A 22,438-nucleotide genomic window follows, 5' to 3' on the forward strand; every position below is an offset into this window, starting at 1 on the left:
AGTGCTGCAAAAATAGCAGTAACCACCATAAACTCGAACTTACTGCAAAAATTAGCTATGTTATTGTGCTTTTATTTAACACACGTTTGCACAGATCCTGCTGAAGTTGCTGAGCTTTACCCAGAGCAATCCTGGAGCACACGGTGTGCATGAGGAATGTCTGAACCCAGGGGCACGGGTACGCACTTCAGCACCCCAACATGTACCCTGTACTGCCCAGCACTGCACACCGCTGTCAGATCCTGCAGTACTAATTCAGGTATCAATAAGAAGCGTGAGCAGCAGCTCAGGGAGGGGATCCTGCCCCTCTGCTGCGCTCTGGGGAGAACCCCCTGCGGTCCTGATCCAGCTCTGGGGCAGCAGCACAAGAGGGACATGGAGCTGCTGGAGCGAGGGCAGAGGAGGCCATGGAGCTGCTGCGAGGGCTGGAGCAGCTCTGCTCTGGAGCCAGGCTGAGAGAGCTGGGCTGGGGCAGCCTGGAGAAGAGAAGGCTCCTGAAGGGGAGACCTGAGAGCAGCTCCAGTGCCTAAAGGGGCTGCAGGGAACCTGGAGAGGGGCTTGGGACAAGGGCCTGTAGGGACAGGCCAAGGGGAATGGCTTGAACCTGCCCGAGGGGAGACTGAGCTGAGCTCTTAGGCAGAAGCTCTTCCGTTGAAGAAGTTGAAACACGGATCTGTGGTTCATTTGATGGGATAGGGAAGAGCCCAGGCACTACAAAGTAAAGACGGTGAGAAAGCAACTACATGCGAAAAAAATGATCTGGAATTCCACACTCCTTTAAGGAAATCTATCAGAAAACATGTTTTTCTCAATGGCTTTCCTAGGAATTATGTCAAGGTAGGGCCACGGCGTTCTTCTCCACTGACGAGCAGTCTGGAGGTTGCTGTGTTTATGAGCATAAAACGCATACTTCAGCTGGGGGTAGCTGGTAAGCCCAAACCCATTTTAAGCAGTTCGTCTCACTGAAATAGTTGGTCAGGTTTAACAACTGTGAAAACATTTAAAGTTCACATAACTTGCAGCTCTATCATAAATTCTGCTCCTGACAGACACACATAAATAGAGGCTCCTCAGCTGGGAATAGCCAGTCTGGTTTAAAGGTATCACGAGTTATATTAAACCTAGAATGTCTTGTGAAAAAGACTGCTTTCCAGATAAGAAACTCATTCTTAAGACAACAAACACAAATGCAAATATGCCCCAGTGAAAATCAAGATCTCTCCCTCCGTTCTGCAAAGGTAACTGGATAAGGCACAGGGAACTTGTTCGTTTTCTTTAAAAGCATTTCACCTCCCCACATAGGCTGCACAGAGCAGAGGGAAGCAATCGCGCTTCAGGAACTGGCTTTGGTTAGCCCTGAAAAGGATGCTTAGCCCTAAATTCTGAAAGTCCTCATTGGAAGAGAGAATTGTGTAAAAACTGCAGCTTTCTGCTCAGAAATGGGCTAAATCCCTTCTAAAGCTTTAGCTGCTACAAAAGAAAGGCAGTCACTGCCTTTTCCTCTTTGCTATTCCAAACCAGTAAATACACCTCCTTCCTGCCTGTTTTCTGGCAGCAGCATTAAAATAAGTATTAAGTATATTCGGACCTCTTTTGGTTTTGTTTCTGTTGTAGTAAATAAAGATAGAAACATCTAATTTTGCGAGGCCAACCAGTCCCAAACACTACAAGCTTAAAGCATGTGAGCAACTGAAAGAAAAGGCCAGTTTGTTTGCAGGAAGGTGTTGTAGAAACCATACAAGATACAAGATAATGCCATTCTGCAGCCCATTTACAGCTAATAATTGGAATTCAACGTGGAAAATAAAACACTTCCCCCATAACCAGCACCACGGGGTTTTGATTCAAGTGGTGGAAGAAGGAAAACGTATAAAATTATGGAATGGTTTGGGTTGGAAGTGACCTCAAAGCTCATCCAGCTCCAACCCCTACCACGGGCAGGGACCCCTTCCACTGGAGCAGCTTGCTCCAAGCCCCTGTGTCCAACCTGGCCTTGAGCACTGCCAGGGATGGGGCAGCCACAGCTTCTCTGGGCACCCTGTGCCAGCGCCTCAGCACCCTCACAGGGAAGAGCTTCTTCCCTACATCCAATCTAAATCGCCCCTGTTTAAATTTGAACCCGTCACCCCTTGTATGTATTTTTCTGGACTTGTCTAAGTTTGCAGGATATGAAATTTACTGGTATTTCCCAACAAATAAAACTATCCCAATTGGTTTATTTAGTTTTATTATTACAATGTGTCAGCAACTGACAGTAGTAATTCAATTGAATGGGGTCTTGTAACATCCAGCTCTACTGTTCCTCAGTTAGAAAGTGAAGCCACATCCGCCAGGCTTCCTACCTGCCCTCCACATGGCATGGTGACACCAAAATTAATTGGTATTGATGAGGTTATATGAAAGTTATGTATTATATTAATGCATTAACTCACTAGAAAAATATGATTTAAGATATTCAGATAATAGAACTGTTTCTAGAACCTTGTTTTAGTCAAGTCTGTCCTGGCATACTTCTGCAGTTGGACTTTATCAAATCTAAAGGCTGGGTTTTATCTTTGAGTAGGTAAAGTGCTGGTTCATATCAATATTAACTCTTATCGTGGCCTTGTAATATAAAACATGTACTGTACAACTGCATGAAAAAATAAATGAGGATTAAGGCAAACATCATTTTAAAAGGCATGTGCACATACCATCCATGTAGCGAAGCCATTTACACATAGTGCGCGTGAGCTGAAACTCAAAGGGAGCACTGGTATTTATCCACCATTGCTCCTTTTAGCCAGCCAAGAAACTTTATTTTGGCAAGAGCACGGCTGCCTATTTTGTCTCACAAAAACACCTCTCCAAGCATGGAGTAACATTCCTGTGTTATCCTGATTGAGGAGAAATATGGAGCAGCTCCACAGAAACCCATGGAGTTCCTCTGGGTTTATCCCCATACAGCTGAGATCAGACCCTGAAACAGTCGCAGCTCCCAATGCCAAGGGTTGCTCCCAACACAAAGCAGACATTCTCCAGACCATTCCTTCACATTTAGCATTGCTGGGATAACGTTTTCGCTCATTATCTTTTGTTCCTTTCAAACGTGCAGAAGACAGTACACTCATGGAAGGTCATATCCTCACCTGCTCCCTGTGCCTGGGCTAATTTGCATCCGTTGAGGAGGAAAAATGACAGCACCAAACATTAATTAAATGCTAAAACATTGCCATGAGAAGCAAAAATCAGACAAGGAGGTTCCTGAAACTAACACAGCTGCAAACAGTACAGGAGAAGCTTTTACTCTGCTTTAAAGTCCAGGACTAACAGATTCTGCTATAATTCATATTTGTTTTGTGAAAAAAGGAAACGGTGGCATTGTCAACAATAGTGCAGAGTAAATACATTTAATTATTTCTCATAGTAATTAAGCAAAATAGTTTCTATTCCAAAAGTAACTAAAGAAGACATTAGAGAGCACCTACTAAAACAAGACCTTCTTAAACACAGGCAGGTCAAGATGGCTTGGATCCAAGAACTAGAAAAGACAATGTCTCCATGATCTCTTCACAACTGTTGACTTAACCAACTGGCAGCCCTTGCACAGCTGATACTCACACATGTCCTGGACAGACCCAAGTGACTCCATGTCTTCATCATCGAAGACAAAACAGTGGGATGGCTGAAATGAAGCCCAAACAACAGAGGATTTGAGGCAGTAACAGAGCTGGTGGCAATTCCCGGGAGCTTAAGGAAACGAGACCTCTCAGACCTGCTTTGGCGAAGTCAAGAGTTGGGTTGTAAAGAAAACAGTGTTTGTATATTTAGAGTCTTATAAAGGCATTTTTACAAGGACATGCAGCGATACGACAAGGGGGAACAGTTTTAAAGTGACAGAGGGGAGGCTGAGCTGAACCCTTAGGCAGAAGCTCTTCCCTGGGAGAATGCTGAGGCGCTGGCACAGGGTGCCCAGAGAAGCTGTGGCTGCCCCATCCCTGGCAGTGCTCAAGGCCAGGTTGGACACAGGGGCTTGGAGCAAGCTGCTCCAGTGGAAGGGGTCCCTGCCTGTGGCAGGGGGTTGGGACTTTCAGGTCCATTCCAACTCAAACCATTCTATGATTTTAGGACAGAAAGCACAGAATTTGACTTGACGCGGTGTGAGCATGTCCACAAGTTAAAGACAGATCAACTCAACATGACACTTCTTTTTCTTCTTTCCAAGGATGTGCCCTAGTTAATTCAAACCCACGGGATTCGGAACATTACACACTTGAGAGAAGTACTACAGCCTGTGTAGATGGAAGAATGCAATGGTCTCTTGCCACCTCCAAACCCTCCAAATCTCCAAACTAGCTGTGAACCTTGAAAGGGGATCTGCTTGCTAAGTGCTCTTGGTGCTAATTGCTGGGCAGATCTGTGGCAAAAGAATGTGCCCATTCATCTGGAGCAAAATCAGGACTGTGAGAAAATCTATTTATTTAATGTAAACTTACTGACACAAGAAATGTGCCTGGAAAACTACGGCAGGGGAACATTTCTGATTCATTTTTTGCTTAACACTGATCTTTGTTGGCTCAGGCATCAATAACAGCATCCAGCTAATAAGAGGTCAGATGATAACTGCTTCCCTTCCCCACCAAGGTAACCACACATATTTTCTTGTTAACAAGATCAGTAAATTTGACACGTTCTGAAATCAATGATTAACCCCTTTTACAGTATTTGAAGTCGTCCAGGGTTATGCCTTTGAACTGCCAAAGCTAGCGTGTCATGCGTGGTTTTAATTATCAGGATAAATAATGTAACACCTTATAATCTTCTTCCTTGCACTCAATGATTTTGTGATGGAGTAACACAAATTGCCATTGAGTAGGTAACTACATACAGGCGGGCTGCCCAACACTGTTATTTTTATAGGAAAACTCCTTCTGAAGGTTTTACACCCTACTGCAGCACTGAAAGCACCTTGGGTCAATGCAGATTTATTCCCATTTTTCATGTTTTTACTAGACTGAACAAACACTCACCCCAAGACTGAAACCAGTGGTTCTCCTACAGGCTGAGGAAGTCCAGAGTAAAGTCTGAATTTGAGATTGACATGATTGACATGTCCTTGCAACAAGGAGCTGTGCTGTTAGCTCAGGGCAAGAACTGTTCCCTCCAGCTTCTCATGGGCTTTCATAGCTCCTTCGTCTAAGGGCTCAGGCTCACAGCACTCATTTTGGATGGTTATGTTGTTGCCAATGGCACTGGGTGGCCCTTCTAAATTGCTGATTTCCAGGTGGTCACAGAAACCCACACTAGTTTGTGTTGGAAGGGACCTTAAAGCTCATCCAGTTGCAACCCCTGCCACGGGCAGGGACCCCTTCCACTGGAGCAGCTTGCTCCAAGCCCCTGTGTCCAACCTGGCCTTGAGCGCTGCCAGGGATGGGGCAGCCACAGCTTCTCTGGGCACCCTGTGCCAGCGCCTCAGCACCCTCACAGGGAAGAGCTTCTGCCTAAGAGCTCAGCTCAGTCTCCCCTCGGGCAGGTTCAAGCCATTCCCCTTAGCCTGTCCCTACAGGCCCTTGTCCCAAGCCCCTCTCCAGGTTTCCTGCAGCCCCTTTAGGCACTGGAGCTGCTCTCAGGTCTCCCCTTCAGGAGCCTTCTCTTCTCCAGGCTGCCCCAGCCCAGCTCTCTCAGCCTGGCTCCAGAGCAGAGCTGCTCCAGCCCTCGCAGCAGCTCCATGACCATCCTGTGGTCTTCACCAGAGAGACCCATGCAAGTATGGGGGCACCTGGCACATGACCGTACTCATCCTCCCCTGGGAGCAGAGAAGCTTGCTCCCAGCAGGCAGGCCAGGCCAGCCCAAGGGAAGCATAAAACATTATTCATGGTGGAAGGAGAAACGCCTTCACCATTCATGAAATCAGAATATCTAAAAATGCATGGGGGGTGATTAAAGAAGAGAATTTTGCAGCTGCCCAGCTCCTGTCTGAACAGTGATTTGGGGGAAAAGATGTGGACCAGCACACAGCTCCGAATTCCTAGCCCTGGGATGTCTCATTAGGGTGAAAAGCAAAAGCTCAGTGCTGAGTCCATGTGAAAGGCGAGGAGAAGCACAAACAGCCCTCGGGAAGGAGGGGCAGGAAGAAGGGGGTTACATATGGACAGAGCTGACTTTTTATGTGGGTGAAAGAGAGCCTGGAAGAGGAAACAAATGCATTGCAGAGAGGCCACAGGAGCTGCCTTTCCCTCTCCAAGTCCCCACGCTTTGTTTGGAGAACTGTAATTATTATTATTATTACCATTTTTTGTTCTCTTGAATAATTCCTACCGCAAGCAACCGGAGCTTTCACTACTCTAATGTTCCAAATGTTTCATCTTAATCCATTTCCCAGCCCGCTGGTAGTGAGCCTGGCAGCTAACAGCTAAAACAAAAACCTGCTTGAAGCTGTGCCTGGAGCGGAGCCTCTACATGCCATTGCCATCTGATGGACCTCTGACAGATCCCTCCTGGGTTCCCCATCAGCACAAACTGCAAATAGCACAAGAGGATTTGTGTAAGGAAGATCAGCAACAGCTGGGCATGAAAGGCAAAGAACAAAATGAGAAGGAGATTGAGATTTGCCCACTGAGGTTTTACTAACCTGGTTAGTAAAGGTATTTTAGAGCAACCACAGAAACATTATAGGCCTTTAAACAGATTTCCCTTGTAATTAAAGGCCTTATGGCAATGGGGAATCTCGCTGTACCTTGGAGATGACCTCAGACATCAACTGGTTCCTGAAATGTTTGACTCTTTATTTCCCCTCTTCCACTTGCCCAGCTCCCAGTGCTGTGCCAATGGCCAAAAGCCCAAGGAAGTGCTGTAACAAGATCCGGCCACCAAAATGTGCAGGGTGTGAAGTCCAACAAGACCATACAATGCTTTTAAACAAGCTTGCTCCATGTGACAGAAGTCCAGTTTTCCCTTTCAGAAAATCATATTAAGATAACTGATTCACAAGTTCAGTTTTCTGACTTAGTGACATTTAACTCATCCCATGACAGCTAGAAATCATTTTATACCACAAGTACATGACACAGGTTGTACAACCGTTTCCCTTTCCTCCTACATTAAAGACCCTTCCACCCACCTCCCCACACGTAACACCTCTACACACCAGGCAATAATGCTAATGAAGCAACAGCAAGAGAAGAGGAACTCAAGTAATGTATTCGCCTGCAAGACCAAAGTCTTATGTTGACTGTAATGCTACCACAGGGAAAACGAGGAGGCTGCTCCCCAGTCTTTGAGCTTTTTAGTGTGTTTTCTTTTTTCAGCTAGACCAGCAGACCCCCAGAACAGGATCACAGAACCACAGAACCCTCATCTGGTCCAACCTTCCTAGGCAAAGCATGACCTGCACTAGATGCCCCAGCACCCTGTGCAGCTGAAACCTACAAGTGTCCAGTGCTGGGGATCCCACCACTTCCCTGACGAGATTATTCCAATAGTTGATTGTTCTCACTATGAAAGACTTTCCTTTGTGTCCAATGGAAATCTCCCCAGCAGTAACTTGTGCCCATCACCCTTCATCCTTCCCATGTAACTCCTTGTAAAAGGGAAGTCTCCGTTTTCTCTGTAGCCACCCTTTAGATACTGGAACAATAGAAAGAAGAACAGAAAGCTCCAAAAGCCTGGGACTGGGAGGAAGGAAACTCTGGCACTTGGGCTGCATCATAAAATACACCCCTCCTCCCCAAAACAACAGCACCCATCTCTATTTTAGCAGCTCTTCAATGAAGAGCCATTGAAGGAGGCAAATGCACGCAAATAAAACAAGAGACCAGTAATCTCTGACCGAAGTTTTAAGATACCCTCTTGTCTGAGCATAACACAAACCAGGTCTAATCCTATGGCAATCAGAGACACTCTAAAATATAACATTTTATTTGCCCCGTCTGAGGACAAGACACACATTCAGGGCAAGTGCTTTCGAAAACAAAGCAGCACACAGACAGGCTCTGTTGAGCCACCACTGTAACCTGACACGGAGCAGGAAGGGGAAATTAATTGTTACTGCAATATTGTCACAGCCTTCAGGCTCCAAGACATCCTTTTAAGCAATTTAAAATGCCCTTAGGATTAAAGCAAAATGAGCTTTTTTTCTGATGAAAATTGTCTTGGAGAGAAAACACCATCTTCTGAAAACTGGAATGTTGCACAGGAACGCAGTGGTTTGGATTAAGTTGCTGCTGCAATCCTTTACCAGCTCTAGAAGGAATTCTGGAATTGGCTTCCAAATAGCTGTTATCTGGAATGCCCACATGAAATATAGGAAAACCAGGTCATACCTTTGCTCTAAAGCAGAGCCAGCATCTTCCTCCTCTCTGGTTGTATACGCTGGGCTAGGGGCAACAATTATTTTCTGAGACTAAAACCCTGCTGGTCTCAGCTTCATTCAACATGGAATAAAACCAAATACTGAAGGCTCAATATTTTAATCCAATCCAACACTTTTTTCCCAACCATTCTTAATGTGGAGCTTCACAGCATAGTCCTGGGGTAGACTAAACTCCTACCCAGACAGCTCCTGCCAAGGAGTTCAGTGGGAAAAAGGCCTCTGTGTGACACTGAGTATATATAGCATTAATAGGAACAATACTTGGCAGGTCTGGCTATTTGGTTTAACTCACAACACTCAAGTTTATTATTAATCAGACGCAGATTTCCAACTGCACACAACAGTTAAAGAGTATCTCCATAACCACAACATCCCGCAGGCTGCAGGGGATGATCAGTGTAAGTAATGCAACTTCTCGGTCTTCCCTGATTGTATTTTTTCCTTTCTGTTGCCAAACAGAAGAAACTTCACAATTATCCTCACTTTGGCCCCTTTAAAATCAATCAGGAAAAGACACACACAGAGACTGTAATTCAGGGTCAAATGATGAAATTACAGGGCTTCTTTAAGTGTTCCTATAAACTCTGATAATTAGAGAAAGGAAAATCTATGCTCTGTCTGTACTTCATGTATCAGCCCCTCCACAGGGTTCCTCTGTGGGATTTGAAATGTTCCTAGATCCACGGTGTTAAAAAAGTGACATTAAGACTGTCTGAGCCTAGTCTGTAACAACAGCATAAATTCATATTCCAGTGCTGTCCTCAGCATCTATCAAACATGGTCAAACAACCTCAGTGCAACTAATACAGCAAGGTTAAATCAGCATCCTAAAAGCAGCCCAGAGGAGGCCACAGAGCTGCTGCGAGGGCTGGAGCAGCTCTGCTCTGGAGCCAGGCTGAGAGAGCTGGGCTGGGGCAGCCTGGACAAGAGAAGGCTCCTGAAGGGGAGACCTGAGAGCAGCTCCAGTGCCTAAAGGGGCTGCAGGGAACCTGGAGAGGGGCTTGGGACAAGGGCCTGTAGGGACAGGCCAAGGGGAATGGCTTGAACCTGCCCGAGGGGAGACTGAGCTGAGCTCTTAGGCAGAAGCTCTTCCCTGTGAGGGTGCTGAGGCGCTGGCACAGGGTGCCCAGAGAAGCTGTGGCTGCCCCATCCCTGGCAGCGCTCAAGGCCAGGTTGGACACAGGGGCTTGGAGCAAGGTGCTCCAGAGGAAGGGGTCCCTGACCGTGGCAAGGGGTTGGAACTGGATGAGCTTTAAGCTTCTTTTCAACCCATCCATTCCATGATTGTATGATTCTATGAAAAAACATCTAAATATAAAAAAGCACAAGAGCTGATCCTCTATTTCCAAAATCCTGAAAGCTGAGCACTTCCTAAGCAAGTAAAAGGAATTTCATATTTTCATCTTCACTTCCACCCTGTGTTGTAATACATGGACAACCCACCTGAACAAGCAACCGGGTCGTATTAAAACCTCACAGAAATAAAAGCCCAAATACTGTTCAGATACTGACTGCAGCATTCCACAAAGGCCATTTCTACACCAGACATTTATGTGCATATGTAGTTGCTATGGGTGACCCTGCGCGGAATGAAAACAAACCCAGTTCTTAAGAGCTGGGTTTGTCTTTCCCCTTGTACTACAAAAATGCTTCTCAGGTCCAAATCACAATGTACTTTACTCCCTTCTTCTCCCTCCCCACTTAAAAAGATGCTGACATCAGTGCAATTGCTTTGGTTTCAGGAATACAACTATGTCTCCACATTGTGTCATACCTTTCCTTCGTGCCCCATGAGGACAGGAGTTTCTGTTTGCACTACAGGCAGGTAAGAGTGGAACGCTTCAGCTAAACTTCATGAAAACATTTACCCGATACCCTTTCAAAAGGGAAAAGCACCTTCTAAGGTCAATCCTTCTCCAAACAGGCCAGTTTTGCTCCTGTAGACTTGGCACAAAATACAACTTTACCCACTCTGTGGCAAAGAACTTGGATTTTTGCTGCATTACTCACCTGAAAACCAGAGGATGATGCACAGCCACAGCAAAGAACAATAATCCAGTGGCACACGTTTTGGTCACTGGATTATTGTGGCCCCCAGAGACGGAGCTCAATGCTATTTCATTACAGGCTGCACATGCATAGCTTGGGCAAACCACCCCAGGTTGTCAAACCCAGACGAGTGTGACTTCAGCCACATCTGAAGTAACACAAACAGCTGCAGTTAAGGCAACAGAAACCCACCTTCAATCTTACTCTGGGCTCAGTTTCGCATACGTGGCCAGGGAGATAAGAGGAGGCAAAGAGGCAAAGGATGCTGGGGTTCTCAGATAATGTGTATATTTAGCTACGTAAGTACCTTGAGTAGATAAAACACATTAGAAGATTCTCTGTAGCCAATTCATTCAATAGAAGACACAAATACGGCATTTTAATTTCTGTACTACATTTACCCAGAGGTTTTCATTTAGTTTTGCTTGCTCAGGAAGTCCAAGAGCGTGTTCCCTCCTCAACCATACACCGTCATCAGTCACCTTATTGTCTGCGATGCTCCAGGAACGTCACAAGGAAAACCACAGCAGAATAATCAGTACAAAGGACAAGGTGAGACACTGGCAGAACAGATTGAGTGTGCAGCAGATCAAAGACCCGGTGAAGAGGACAAGCCCAGCTCTCCATGGAAACATTTCAGTTCCAAGACTGGCATGCTCACAGCAGATAATCTGCCTCTCGGAGCCTGGCAAAACTAAGGGAGTATTATTTTCACTCAAATGAAGTAATGCAACAGAAAGTAACATGGTTTCTGTCAGCATCAGCCACTCAGACTTCATCTTCATACTGCATGAGTTTTTTGCACAAATGTATTTATATTGGCCTCCACACAGAATGTCCCACTTTGAGTTGTGTCTCAGATCCTATATGTTGTATGGACAAGCTGTTGCACCAGCACGCAGCGGGGCTATAAAAGATCCTGCACCAAAACTCAGGGGACTCACACGCCGTCCTCATTCAGAATTTCCTCCATCACTAAGCAACATGGATGGAGTTTCTGTGACAGCCACAAAACATGTTACAGGACCAGAAGTCAATACACCTCCTCTAGCAAGATGCTGGGGGCAAAGCGTGGTACCCAGCCTGGGTGCAGGAGCTGTGGTGGGTCTGAGGTTGCTGCTGGAGTGGTTCTCCAGGGAATCTACTCCTATCTCTATCAGGGCTTTTTCTTCTCTGAAATTTAGCTTCTATGGCCAAAAGGGGGAAAGTTTCCCTGCTACTCTTTGAAATCCACAATCGAACGCACAGCTGGCCAAGTCTCACCTGGATGGTGGCCAGTGGTTGTGCGTTTCCTCACTGAAGGAACCACGCTGACATCCAGCCACACAGAGGCACTGTATAAAATATCTGTTTTACTAAAAACCCCAGATGTGTTTAACTAAAAAAACCCCAAAACTCTTAATCACTGAAAAAGAGGATGGGAGACTCCAGTGGGGTTTGTGGTTTCATAATAACCTTGCAAACCCCATTTGATCTTCTGAATCAAATGCCCCTTAAAGTACAGCCCTCCCCTCTCTTCTTCTTTTTCTCTCCTCTCCTCATTCCAAGTGGTTAAATAAAGAACAAAACAATGTCTTATTTAGGTAATATACAGAAAACACTCTGTTAAGAATAAAAGGCCTGCTCAAGAGCAATACTGACACAAGGACTGTATATACCCTACTCAGGAGGTGCCAGTCTGTGGTATACGCATCCAGCCTGATTTACATCCATGCCATTGTCTCTGGTGAGCAGTAACCCCTGCATATCCAGAAGCAGTAATATTTATGAGCTATTCATTTTTCTCCTTTAAAACCCAAAACACCATGTCCTGTGAACATACAGAATACTTCCAGAAGGTGCCTGGCTGTTCTCCTGATGCTTCCACTGGACCACGTGAAATGGCACTGCTGTTTTCTTTACCGCTATAGCTCTTGTGGCAGTTTTCAAACGAGAGCAAGTGTGCTCCCCCTCCTTTCATTTCCTAGAATCCTAGAATGGTTTGGGTTGGAAGGGACCTTAAAGCTCATCCAGCTCCAACCCCTGCCACGGGCAGGGACCCCTTCCACTGGAGCAGCTTGCTCCAAGCCCCTGTGTCCAACCTGGCCTTGAGCACTGCCAGGGATGGGGCAGCCACAGCTTCTCTGGGCACCCTGTGCCAGCGCCTCAGCACCCTCATAGGGAAGAACTTCCTTATATCCAACCTAAATCTCTCCTGTTTAAGTCTGAACCCATTTCCCCTTGTCCGATCACTACAGTCCCTTTTCAGTCACTCGCACCCACCCTGGAGTGGGTGAAGTCCAGGGCAAGCACAGGGCCACTGCTCCAAGTAGAAGAAATCACACAGAATGGGGAAAAAAAAAAAAAGGACAACACCAATGGAAAAGATTGGGCACACAACCATTTCCCAGGCCAAAGTATCTCTACTGTTATATCAAATTCTCTCATCTCCAGGAATCTGCTGTGCTCTGACCTCAGCCCCTTCTGATTCCGATCTCTGTAGCAACCACAGAGACCTGAGGTTAAGATACACATTTCTACACCCTTAAAGGACCAAACCTTGCCACGGATGATGGATAAAAACTCAATTTCAAAGTGATGTGAAGCATGGGATCTTCAAAAACAACGTTAAAGTTATGGTTTTTCAGGGAATTTTCAGAAGCAATGGGTACAGTGGTGCGCATATATGTGTACAATACATGGACACACAGACAAATACGCACTGCACAAATATACACTGACACATGAGTTAACTGCAAAATGCTCCCTTTGATCTTCCTCAAGTTATTCAATCAATTTGAGCTTGCATTCATAAATTCCACGGAAAAAAGAAGGGGCCACATTAGCTGATGGTGGCCTCTTACACGAAGAGCAAGCAAGACCCAACTTATCTGCCACAAGAGCCCCCTCCAGACTCCTGCTGCTGTGGAGGTGCCCTTGACACCATCCACTTCATGGAAACTATTCCCAAGAACCAGAGCCGGCGCAGCCACACAGCTCCTGGGCACACATCCGGAGGGCAGGACGCAGGCATTCTCACTCTCCCCACAGCTCACTGAGCTGCTTGTAGCTGGGGCTGTATCTGAAGCACCTTCCGGCAACCCAACAGATAAACCCATGATTTATTTATAAAGCAGGAGCGTGCTTGGGGGGTTCTTTGAAACCAAAGAAGCTTCTTCAAGCTCTGTCAGGGAGGCAGAGCACCAGAGCACCGTAATGGAATGTAACTCCAGGGCCTGGCAGATAAGGACTTTAAAGCTGACCTTTGCCAAACACAGGAGAGTGAAAGGAAGGACGTTCAGGTCAGCCCGTGTTTGACACTGCAGCAATACCTTTGGGTTCTTGGTTTCCTTATGGACTGTGGTGGTGTGTTTCTGCTGGAGTTTCTTTTCTTCGCTTCACACTGATTGGCAAATCAGACTTTTGGCTCTAGCTAATTCTAGCACTGCTTAAAGAAAGCAGAGAGAATAAGGATATAACACACACGTGAGTTCTTATGTTATCCAGCATTGCCTGTCTGCTTTTACAGAAGTCATCCAGTTAACCTTTTTACTCTTTCAGCTACAGTTGGCCCATCTATTTTCCTGCCATCACATCAGGGCAGAACTCGGCGCCTATAAATTATGCAACAAAAAAGTGGTGAGCATATGGAGTTTTTTAAACACATGATCCTCAAATACGACCCTGAAATGAACAGAACCTTCCACTCATGGTAGATTGATACAGACAACATGGGAAAAGCACGCCCACTGGACAAGGCTGCTGCTTGCCGCTGAGATTGTTCATTGCCTTATCATCAGGGAAAAAAACTCATGCTGATAAGGCAAAAACATTATCCAAGTGTGAATTTTCATCTACACAACATCCTTCAAAGTGCTTCTTCCACTTTTAGCCTTCATTTAAACACTGTAAAATACTATGCTATGTCCCTATAATGATGCATGGTGAGTGTCATAGAATCATATAATCATAGAATAGTTAGGGTTGGAAAGGACCTTAAGATCATCCAGTTCCAACCCCCTGCCATGGGCAGGGACACCTTGCACTAGAGCAGGTTGCTCCAAGCCCCTGTGTCCAACCTGGCCTTGAACACTGCCAGGGATGGGGCAACCACAACCCCTCTGGGCTAAATGCACTACTGCTGTTTTTAGCCTGCAGTCCTTCAACTGCTTTTTTGTGACACCTATGTAATGCAGGTTTAAGATGACATAAACTGACCTTTGTTTTACTCTCATTAGTATGAGTTCCAAGTTGATAATTTCTTTGTCATAAGCCCCTTCCTGATTCTCTTATTTCATAGATTAAATCTGGTTTTCTACAGGAATGTAAATGTTCTCCATTCAGTGAAACAGAGATCGCTCTGCACGTTCCTCTGGCGTTTCTCTCCAATGTTTAACATAATGTGACCTCTCACTAGACAGAGCCCACAACGTCCCAGGGTAATGAAGTGTGATCAAATATCTTTTATGGCTATAAAATCATAAGGCACAATTACAAAGCCAACTATTAAAGAGGATGTCTCACTTTCTTTTCACCTTTTGTGTTTGCACACACGTACACCAATGCTGAAAACAAAATGCAAATCTTGGATGAAGTAACTTTAAAGCCAATTTAATGTTTGCTACGGTGCATACAGAAAACCATGACTGTTTATTCCCTGGATATATGGGGTTTACACTCAGAATAAGACAGGGCCATGTTAAGCTAGAAGAAGGCTGTTTAGCTTAGGCAGAGTGCAATACATCTGAACTAGCACTTGTGATACTGGTTTGTTTCTTCCTCATGGCCTGAATGATGCTGTGTAGACATCACCTTAGAGCTCAGCGCAACACTCACTGAAGCAGAGGGACCATTTGTTGTTATTGCTCCACAACTGGGTGAAGCTTTTAGCTACTTAACTGCGGGTTTCCTTTTGCAGAGGGGCGAAAACCTCCCAAACCCTGCCAGAAAGAAAAATGGGAAGAAGGCTCCCAAATCCATTTTGTTTTAACAAGTGAGGCAATTCTGAGTGGCCTTCGCAGGCAAATTCCAGCACAGTTCTCTGCCATCTGTGCTCACACTGCTCTCTTGTGACTTTCTGACCACCAAGGATGTGTTGCTTAACCTTGCAACTTATAGAACCCCAAACTAGGTGGAAGTAGACACTAAATACACCTCTTCTCATTAAGTCTCCAAACTGCTAAAGAGCACAACAGCCCCCATGTCCCTCAGCACCATGAAACTTTCCTCCCCAGAACACCCCAATGACAAACTGGAGCTGCAGTCCACGCAAAGAGTTCCCCTCTCAAAACAAACTCAGTCACTTCACATCAGGTACCTTCAAAAAGGAAGACAAACACATTTTATGATGTTCCATTAGAGGGCATCCTAGCATGTCCTTTTGTGGTCAGATGCTTCTCTAACTTATATCCTCTGCAACGCTTTGTGACTGATCTATAGCAACAGCCAGGAACATTCACATCCCCAAGCTTTTGCAGTCTTTGTTAACTGTATTAATAGTTCCAATTTAAGTGTTACTTGGCACTGTGTTTCTCTTCTAACAGGGAAGCTTCCCTCACCAGGAGAGACAAGCTTTCAGTATTGTTCCATACATTTAAGACACGAATAAGCTGAATGCACCATCACAAAATCAATTCAAACATCAGAAGTGTTCAAGATCATGCTTGAAACGATAAGAGACTACAAAAGGTGAGCAAGTTTGATCATGTATCTTGAAACTAGAGGGGAAGATAAATCTACATCCTCAAAAGCTACTGAAGACAGAAGCTCCTCTGCCAAAATACAACCACGTGGCAAGTGCTCACACCCAGCAACATGGACCCAACAGGAGGAACGAAACCCAAGCTCCAGGACACTTAAAACTCAGATTTAAGACAGTTTACTAATACAGGTACAGACAGATACAGATACAGTTTGCAACCATCAGTCCCCTTCAAAGCAGTAAGAAGCCCCTAGGTAGTAAAACCTACTTATAGCGATAAATATCTTCCACATTGGGCCATGACATGTATGAAGATCAGTTCCTACTGATACTTGTTAGGTACACTGAAATCAATTCAAAGACTGAAGGCACCAGGGGATCTAAAGGTAATAATAGTGGAAATTAAGAAGTCTAGGGTAAGAAATAGGAGTTGACATGATAACATGAAAACATATCTGCGAGACAGATAATTCAGTTATAATAAATTACCATCCTATCTGACTTAAAGTGGAACGTAAAAGTGCTCCCGTCACACAAAATGACAAATGAACTCCTGACTGCTGAAATGCAAGATTAATGAATCAACGTAACAGACATGAAACAACTTACGATGATCCTGGACTTGCTGTTGGCGGGGGACCTAGAAAAGTGACAGAAGAAAAACAGTGTGATGAGTTATGGTAAGGGAACAAGCAGGAAGCTTTTGAAAACCTTTTAAAAGATAAAAGCAACAGTATGTCATGTTGGATGTGGTTTATGTAGTTTAACAGACAAGTCGCAGTTTGTCTGCGCCAAAGACAAGACCTTATCCTGTAGCAGTGACTGCCTGCAAAGCAGCATAGACAGGACAATAGACAGGTGAGGCACCCTGCTTTCAACGGTCCATCACAGAAAAGGATACAGCAATCCACAGGAGGCTTGTACAAATGCATGTAAGGAGAAAACAGCACCATTTCCCCTATCAGTCTTCATTATTTATCAGGAAATTAATCCCAAGCCTGATTCAAATGCACTGATTGAATTTGCTCTGACCTCCACGGGCTTTGGCTGAGGGGGTTAATCACAGAATCAATCAGAATGGTTTGTGCTGGAAGGAACCTTAAAGCTCATCCAGCTCCAACCCGCTGCCACAAGCAGGGACCCCTTCCACTAGACAGCTTGCCCCAAACCCCTGTGTCCAACCTGGCCTTGAGCACTGCCAGGGATGGGGCAGCCACAGCTTCTCTGGGCACCCTGTGCCAGCGCCTCAGCACCCTCACAGGGAAGAGCTTCTGCCTAAGAGCTCAGCTCAGTCTCCTTTCTGTCAGTCTCCATTTAGTGATTTGTCATTACTGCCCTTGGTGCTTGGATTTTGGCAACTGCTGGAAGGGCTGGGGGGGCTGCAGTGCATGTTCACCACACAAGAGCCGGCTGCAGCAGATTTCAGGTGAGTCCATACTAATGAGTATTTGCTCTAGAAACCAAATTGTGAGATTCAGTGTTGCTCCAGTCATAAGAAAAAGAAAAATACCCACTCTTTTCCACAGGAGCATCTGTATGATATTAAGCATCTGTAAAATATAACCCTTTCATGCAAAAATCTCTTCAATTTCAGATATTAGCTAAAAGACAACTGCCTTATGAGAACATCTAATGATTGATTTCTTATTATAATTTAGAAAATGTGGCAGATTTATGAGAAAAGACTATGAAACTCATCACACACATCATTCCTTGTGTGTTATTTGTCCAGTTTCTGAAAGGATTAACTAGGACTCTGTGCAAATATCTCAGTGAATTGCTTCCTTCTGAATGTGGAGGTGGAGAAGACACATAAAATCTGTTTCTTGTTTGGAATCTTCTCAGTTGTAAGATCAGCTTTGAAGGCAATTATCTCCACACAGACTTTGAAGAAAAAGTGCTTATTTTACCTGACAGGGGCCTGTGTGCACATATCTATATATATCTGTATCTATATATATATATATCATTGACATGCCTCCAGTCTAAACTGCAAGTTGAAATTTCTCACTTACTAGAGACAAAGGAGGACACCTGAGCATAAAGTATTTCTTCTCCTCTAGTCTGAATGCACCCAGGTAGCACATGAATGAACGCTGATATTTAGTGATCCCTGTCTTTCAGTCCTGCTTCCAGTAGGCTTTTATACAGTGAAAGCCACCATTACAGCAGGCAACGGAGGCATTGCAGCTCAGCAAAGAGCAATCAGGGAGGATAAATTGCCACCCCAGAGATGCTCCTAGAAACAGGCTGAATCAGACCAGCTGATGCTACTGAACCAGTGCGCTCATTTCCAGTGGACAAACCCACCTTTCTCTAGAGCTGTTTTAATAAGTTTGAACAGCTTAAAAAGACAAAACTTACCAAATTTTACAAAGAGCACACCGGTTGTGGAAACAGTCTTTCTGCCATTGGTTGCAACACACTGGAAGTAGCCAGTATCTGTAGTGTCAAGGTTCCTTATCCGCAGGCGAGATCCATAGCTTGTGGCACGGAAGGAGATCCTTCGGGGCTCCTGGACAACGGGAGCATCGTTCTTCAGCCAACGCACCGTCGGAGGAGGGTTCCCAGAGACCTTACAGTGCAGCTCTGCGGTCTGCCCCAGGGTGGTGGTGATGTTGTTCATCGGTTCATCAAGGGTCAAGAAGTAGTCTGTGAATAAAAGGGCAAAATAAAGGTGAATAAAGAACTCCAGCTCAGGAAATGCCATGTTAAAGAAAGCTCCTGCTTGTCTTTGGAAGGGAAACAACGGAAGTGGCTATCAGGTTTAGCAGAAAGCAATAACAGTTGCTAATTGACGCTTCAGGGCAGGCAACAGGTCCCATACAGTTTTGTATGGTAACAAAAGGAATAAATTTTGGAATTTCCAGGGACTATAGCAATGCTGCATTTCTTGAAAGCTTCTTTTCCTTCATACACCCATGGATTCTCTCTACTTCTTCAACATATCAGAATCCCAGACTGGTTTGTGTTGGAAGGGACCTTAAAACTCATTCTGTTCCAGCCCCTGCCATGGGCAGGGACCCCTTCCACTAGAGCAGCTTGCTCCAAGCCCCTGTGTCCAACCTGGCCTTGAACACTGCCAGGGATGGGGCAGCCACAGCTTCTCCAGGCACCCTGTGCCAGCGCCTCAGCACCCTCATCCTATTTGGCTTCATTTGACACAGAAAAAGGAGGTAACACTGCTTCTCCTTCTTATTCTTCCCTTTTGCTAACCAACAAATATGAAAACCAGGTATCAGAAATCTGGCTGCTCAGTTTGATGCCTCTGCCTACACAGATCTGCCTCCGCTCATGTTAGGACCCATAAAACACAGGAATATATGAAAAGAATCATTCAGAAGTGAAGATCTCAAAGCCATTTATAATCAATTCACAGAGCAGTGTAGACAGTACAGTGTCAATTAGTCTTCTTCCTCACAGATGAGAGATAAGGATCATGTCTAGTTGACAGAGACTTTACTTCCACTCAGTATTTCCCTTGCTAAATTTATCTTCAATCTGAAATAGGTCTCATGATAGGTGCAAGCAGAAGATCAAGAATTCTTTTGTTAAGATAGAGAATGTGAAATCAAAACTTGGCAAAATTAATCTCTTATAATCCATCTGTAAGCATTGCCTTCTCCTGTCAAGTGCTGTTTCATTCTGCATTGTTCAGGGCAAGGACTATTTCTAGTTAACTGTATTCAGCGTTTAATTAAATCCTTCAGAGGCGGCAAGTGAGATGGATTTGGGACAAGAAATGGAATACATAGACTTTCATCTCCATGTCACAGGTTCAAATCTAAGGTGGTCATTAGTGGCCAAACCCCATTAGGACCTGCTGCCTGTCTCAGCAGGGTGGCCAAAGAATGAGACATCCAGAGACTGTTCCCTGCTCCTGTGCTCTCAGAGCCAACTGGGAGGTCAAGGAAAGCCCATTGGTAAAGAAAACTTGTGCTGTGCTGCTCATGCTCCACCATTCTCAGGTACATCTACTGTTAACCCCAGCACTAACCCTGCCTAAAAGCATGAAAAGAGTCTGCGGCATGTAGAAAACCAGCTTAGCCAGCTACTTGCCTAGGTAATCCACTTCCCTTCATTATTTACTTTAATCATGGCTTTACCAGATACTCCATTGTTTTGTGTATATCAATATCTCTTTCCTTTGTATTTAATCTGTTCAGCATGCAAGCTCTTGCACAGCACTTTAGAAAAGGCATCTCTGTTCTATGGATGGTCCTAAGGAGCCATTAGGACAAACAGCACAAAGGCATTGCCCACACATATATTTTTCACTGGTCAATTGGCAATTTAATATACAGGTATGAAACTGGGCAAAATACAACTGTTATCTATGCTCCCATGGACCTCATGAGATAGGAAATCTGTGTAAGGAGTGAAAAGGGCAGAGATCCAGCCCTTGGTGAAGACATACAACAGGGTCAAATGGCTCCTGGATGGGCCAAGGGGTGTCAGACTGTCCTTGCAGCTCTCCAGAATCCCTTCTGGAGGCTTCATGGCAAGGTTAGAACTGGTTCTGAGTTGCTATCTTAATATCCTCCCTGGGCAGCATAATTGAAGTCAGCACACGTGTTCTTGGGTTCTCTCCACAATCTGGGTTTAATAAAGTCACACTAATAGCATGGAACTGGATAACCACATTTAATTATCCAATGTAACATTTCTGTACCGCAGTCACTTACTCAATTCCTGATAACGTTTCAAAGCCTGGTTCAGACATCTACAGTGTAACACAGCCAGAAAACAGATTGGCCTCAGCCGAGTCTTAATGACAAACACCACAATAAAGAGAGTATTTTAAAGGTCCTATGGTATACAAGAGAGGTGAATAAAGGAGAAGAGATGTAGGGTAGGCTTCCAAGGGCTGGAGAAGGATTTAAAGTATCGGTAGCAACAGTAAGTCAGGCAAAAAGTCTGGCTGTAAAGCAAGAGCCATGGTGACACTTCTCTAGGGTACAAACAGAAACAGCCTCTTGGCATCAGAAGCCTCTTAGGGGTTGAAACTAGATGGTTTTTAAGGTCCCTTCCAACACAAACCATTCTGTCATTCGATGGCCGCACACAAAGAGTTGTGGTCAGTGGCTCAATGTCCGGCTGGAGACCGGTAACGAGTGGTGTCCTTCAGGGATCGGTGTTGGGACCGGTCTCGTTTAACATCTTCATCGCTGACATGGACAGTGGGATTGAGTGCGCCCTCAGCAGGTTTGCCGATGACACCAAGCTGTGTGGTCCGGTTGATACGCTGGAGGGAAGGGATGCCATCCAGAGGGACCTTGACACGCTTGTGAGGTGGGCTGATGCCAACCTTATGAAGTTCAACCATGCCAAGTGCAAGGTCCTACACCTGGGTTGGAGCAATCCCAGGCACAGCTACAGATTGGGCAAAGAAGAGATTCAGAGCAGCCCTGCAGAGAAGGACTTGGGGGTGCTGGTCGATGAGAAAATGAACATGAGCCGGCTGCAGTGTGCGCTCGCAGCCCAGAAAGCCAACTGTATCCTGGGCTGCATCAAAAGGAGTGTGACCAGCAGGTAGAAGGAGCTGATCCTGCCCCTCTGCTCTGCTCTTGTGAGACCTCACCTGGAGCATTGTGTGCAGTTCTGGTGTCCTCAACATAAAAAGGACATGGAACTGCTGGAACAAGTCCAGAGGAGGCCACGAGGATGATCAGGGGACTGGAGCACCTCCCGTATGAAGACAGGCTGAGGAAGTTGGGGCTGTTCAGCCTGGAGAAGAGAAGGCTGCGTGGAGACCTCATAGCAGCCTTCCAGTACCTGAAGGGGGCCTATAGGGATGCTGGGGAGGGACTCTTCATCAGGGACTGTAGTGACAGGACAAGGGGTAACGGGTTAAAACTTAAACAGGGGAAGTTTAGACTGGATCTAAGGAGGAAATTCTTTCCTGTTAGGGTGGTGAGGCACTGGAATGGGTTGCCCAGGGAGGTTGTGAGTGCTCCATCCCTGGTGGTGTTCAAGGCCAGGTTGGATGAAGCCTTGTTTGGGATGGTTTAGTGTGAGGTGTCCCTGCCCATGGCAGGGGGTTGAAACTGGATGATCTTAAGGTCCTTTCCAACCCTAACTATTCTATGATTCGATGATTCTATGATTCTGAGTCGTCTACATGTTCCCCACCTTCCTCCATGAACTACTACAGAAACACTAAACCGAAGTCCATCTCCTGAACTCAGCTTAGCTGAGCCCTCAAATCCATACATTTCGTATCCAAATCATATATCAGGCCAAGCAGATCATCTGAGAGGAGATTTAAACAGGGCAGGTTTCGAGCAGCTGGAAACTTCATGAGAGGATGTTTCTAACACATTCGTAGTTGAAAATGAGCTGAATGTCTCACAATGCT

General features: G+C 45.4%; 1 protein-coding gene across 2 annotated transcripts in view; it reads right to left on the reverse strand.

Annotated features, from left to right (window-relative positions):
- ROR1 (receptor tyrosine kinase like orphan receptor 1) overlaps positions 1 to 22,438 on the reverse strand; it is a 181,170-nt gene that overhangs the window by 27,202 nt on the left and 131,530 nt on the right. For both annotated transcript variants that reach the window (XM_065673143.1, XM_065673142.1), the window contains exons 3-4: positions 18,445 to 18,732; positions 16,690 to 16,720 (exon numbers count right to left, since the gene is read on the reverse strand). In XM_065673143.1, coding sequence (XP_065529215.1) covers positions 16,690 to 16,720; positions 18,445 to 18,732 — 319 coding nt within the window. The remainder of the gene's footprint in view (positions 1 to 16,689; positions 16,721 to 18,444; positions 18,733 to 22,438) is intronic.

Source organism: Lathamus discolor, chromosome 3 (genome assembly GCF_037157495.1).
Source record: "Lathamus discolor isolate bLatDis1 chromosome 3, bLatDis1.hap1, whole genome shotgun sequence".
Classification (NCBI taxonomy): domain Eukaryota; kingdom Metazoa; phylum Chordata; class Aves; order Psittaciformes; family Psittacidae; genus Lathamus; species Lathamus discolor.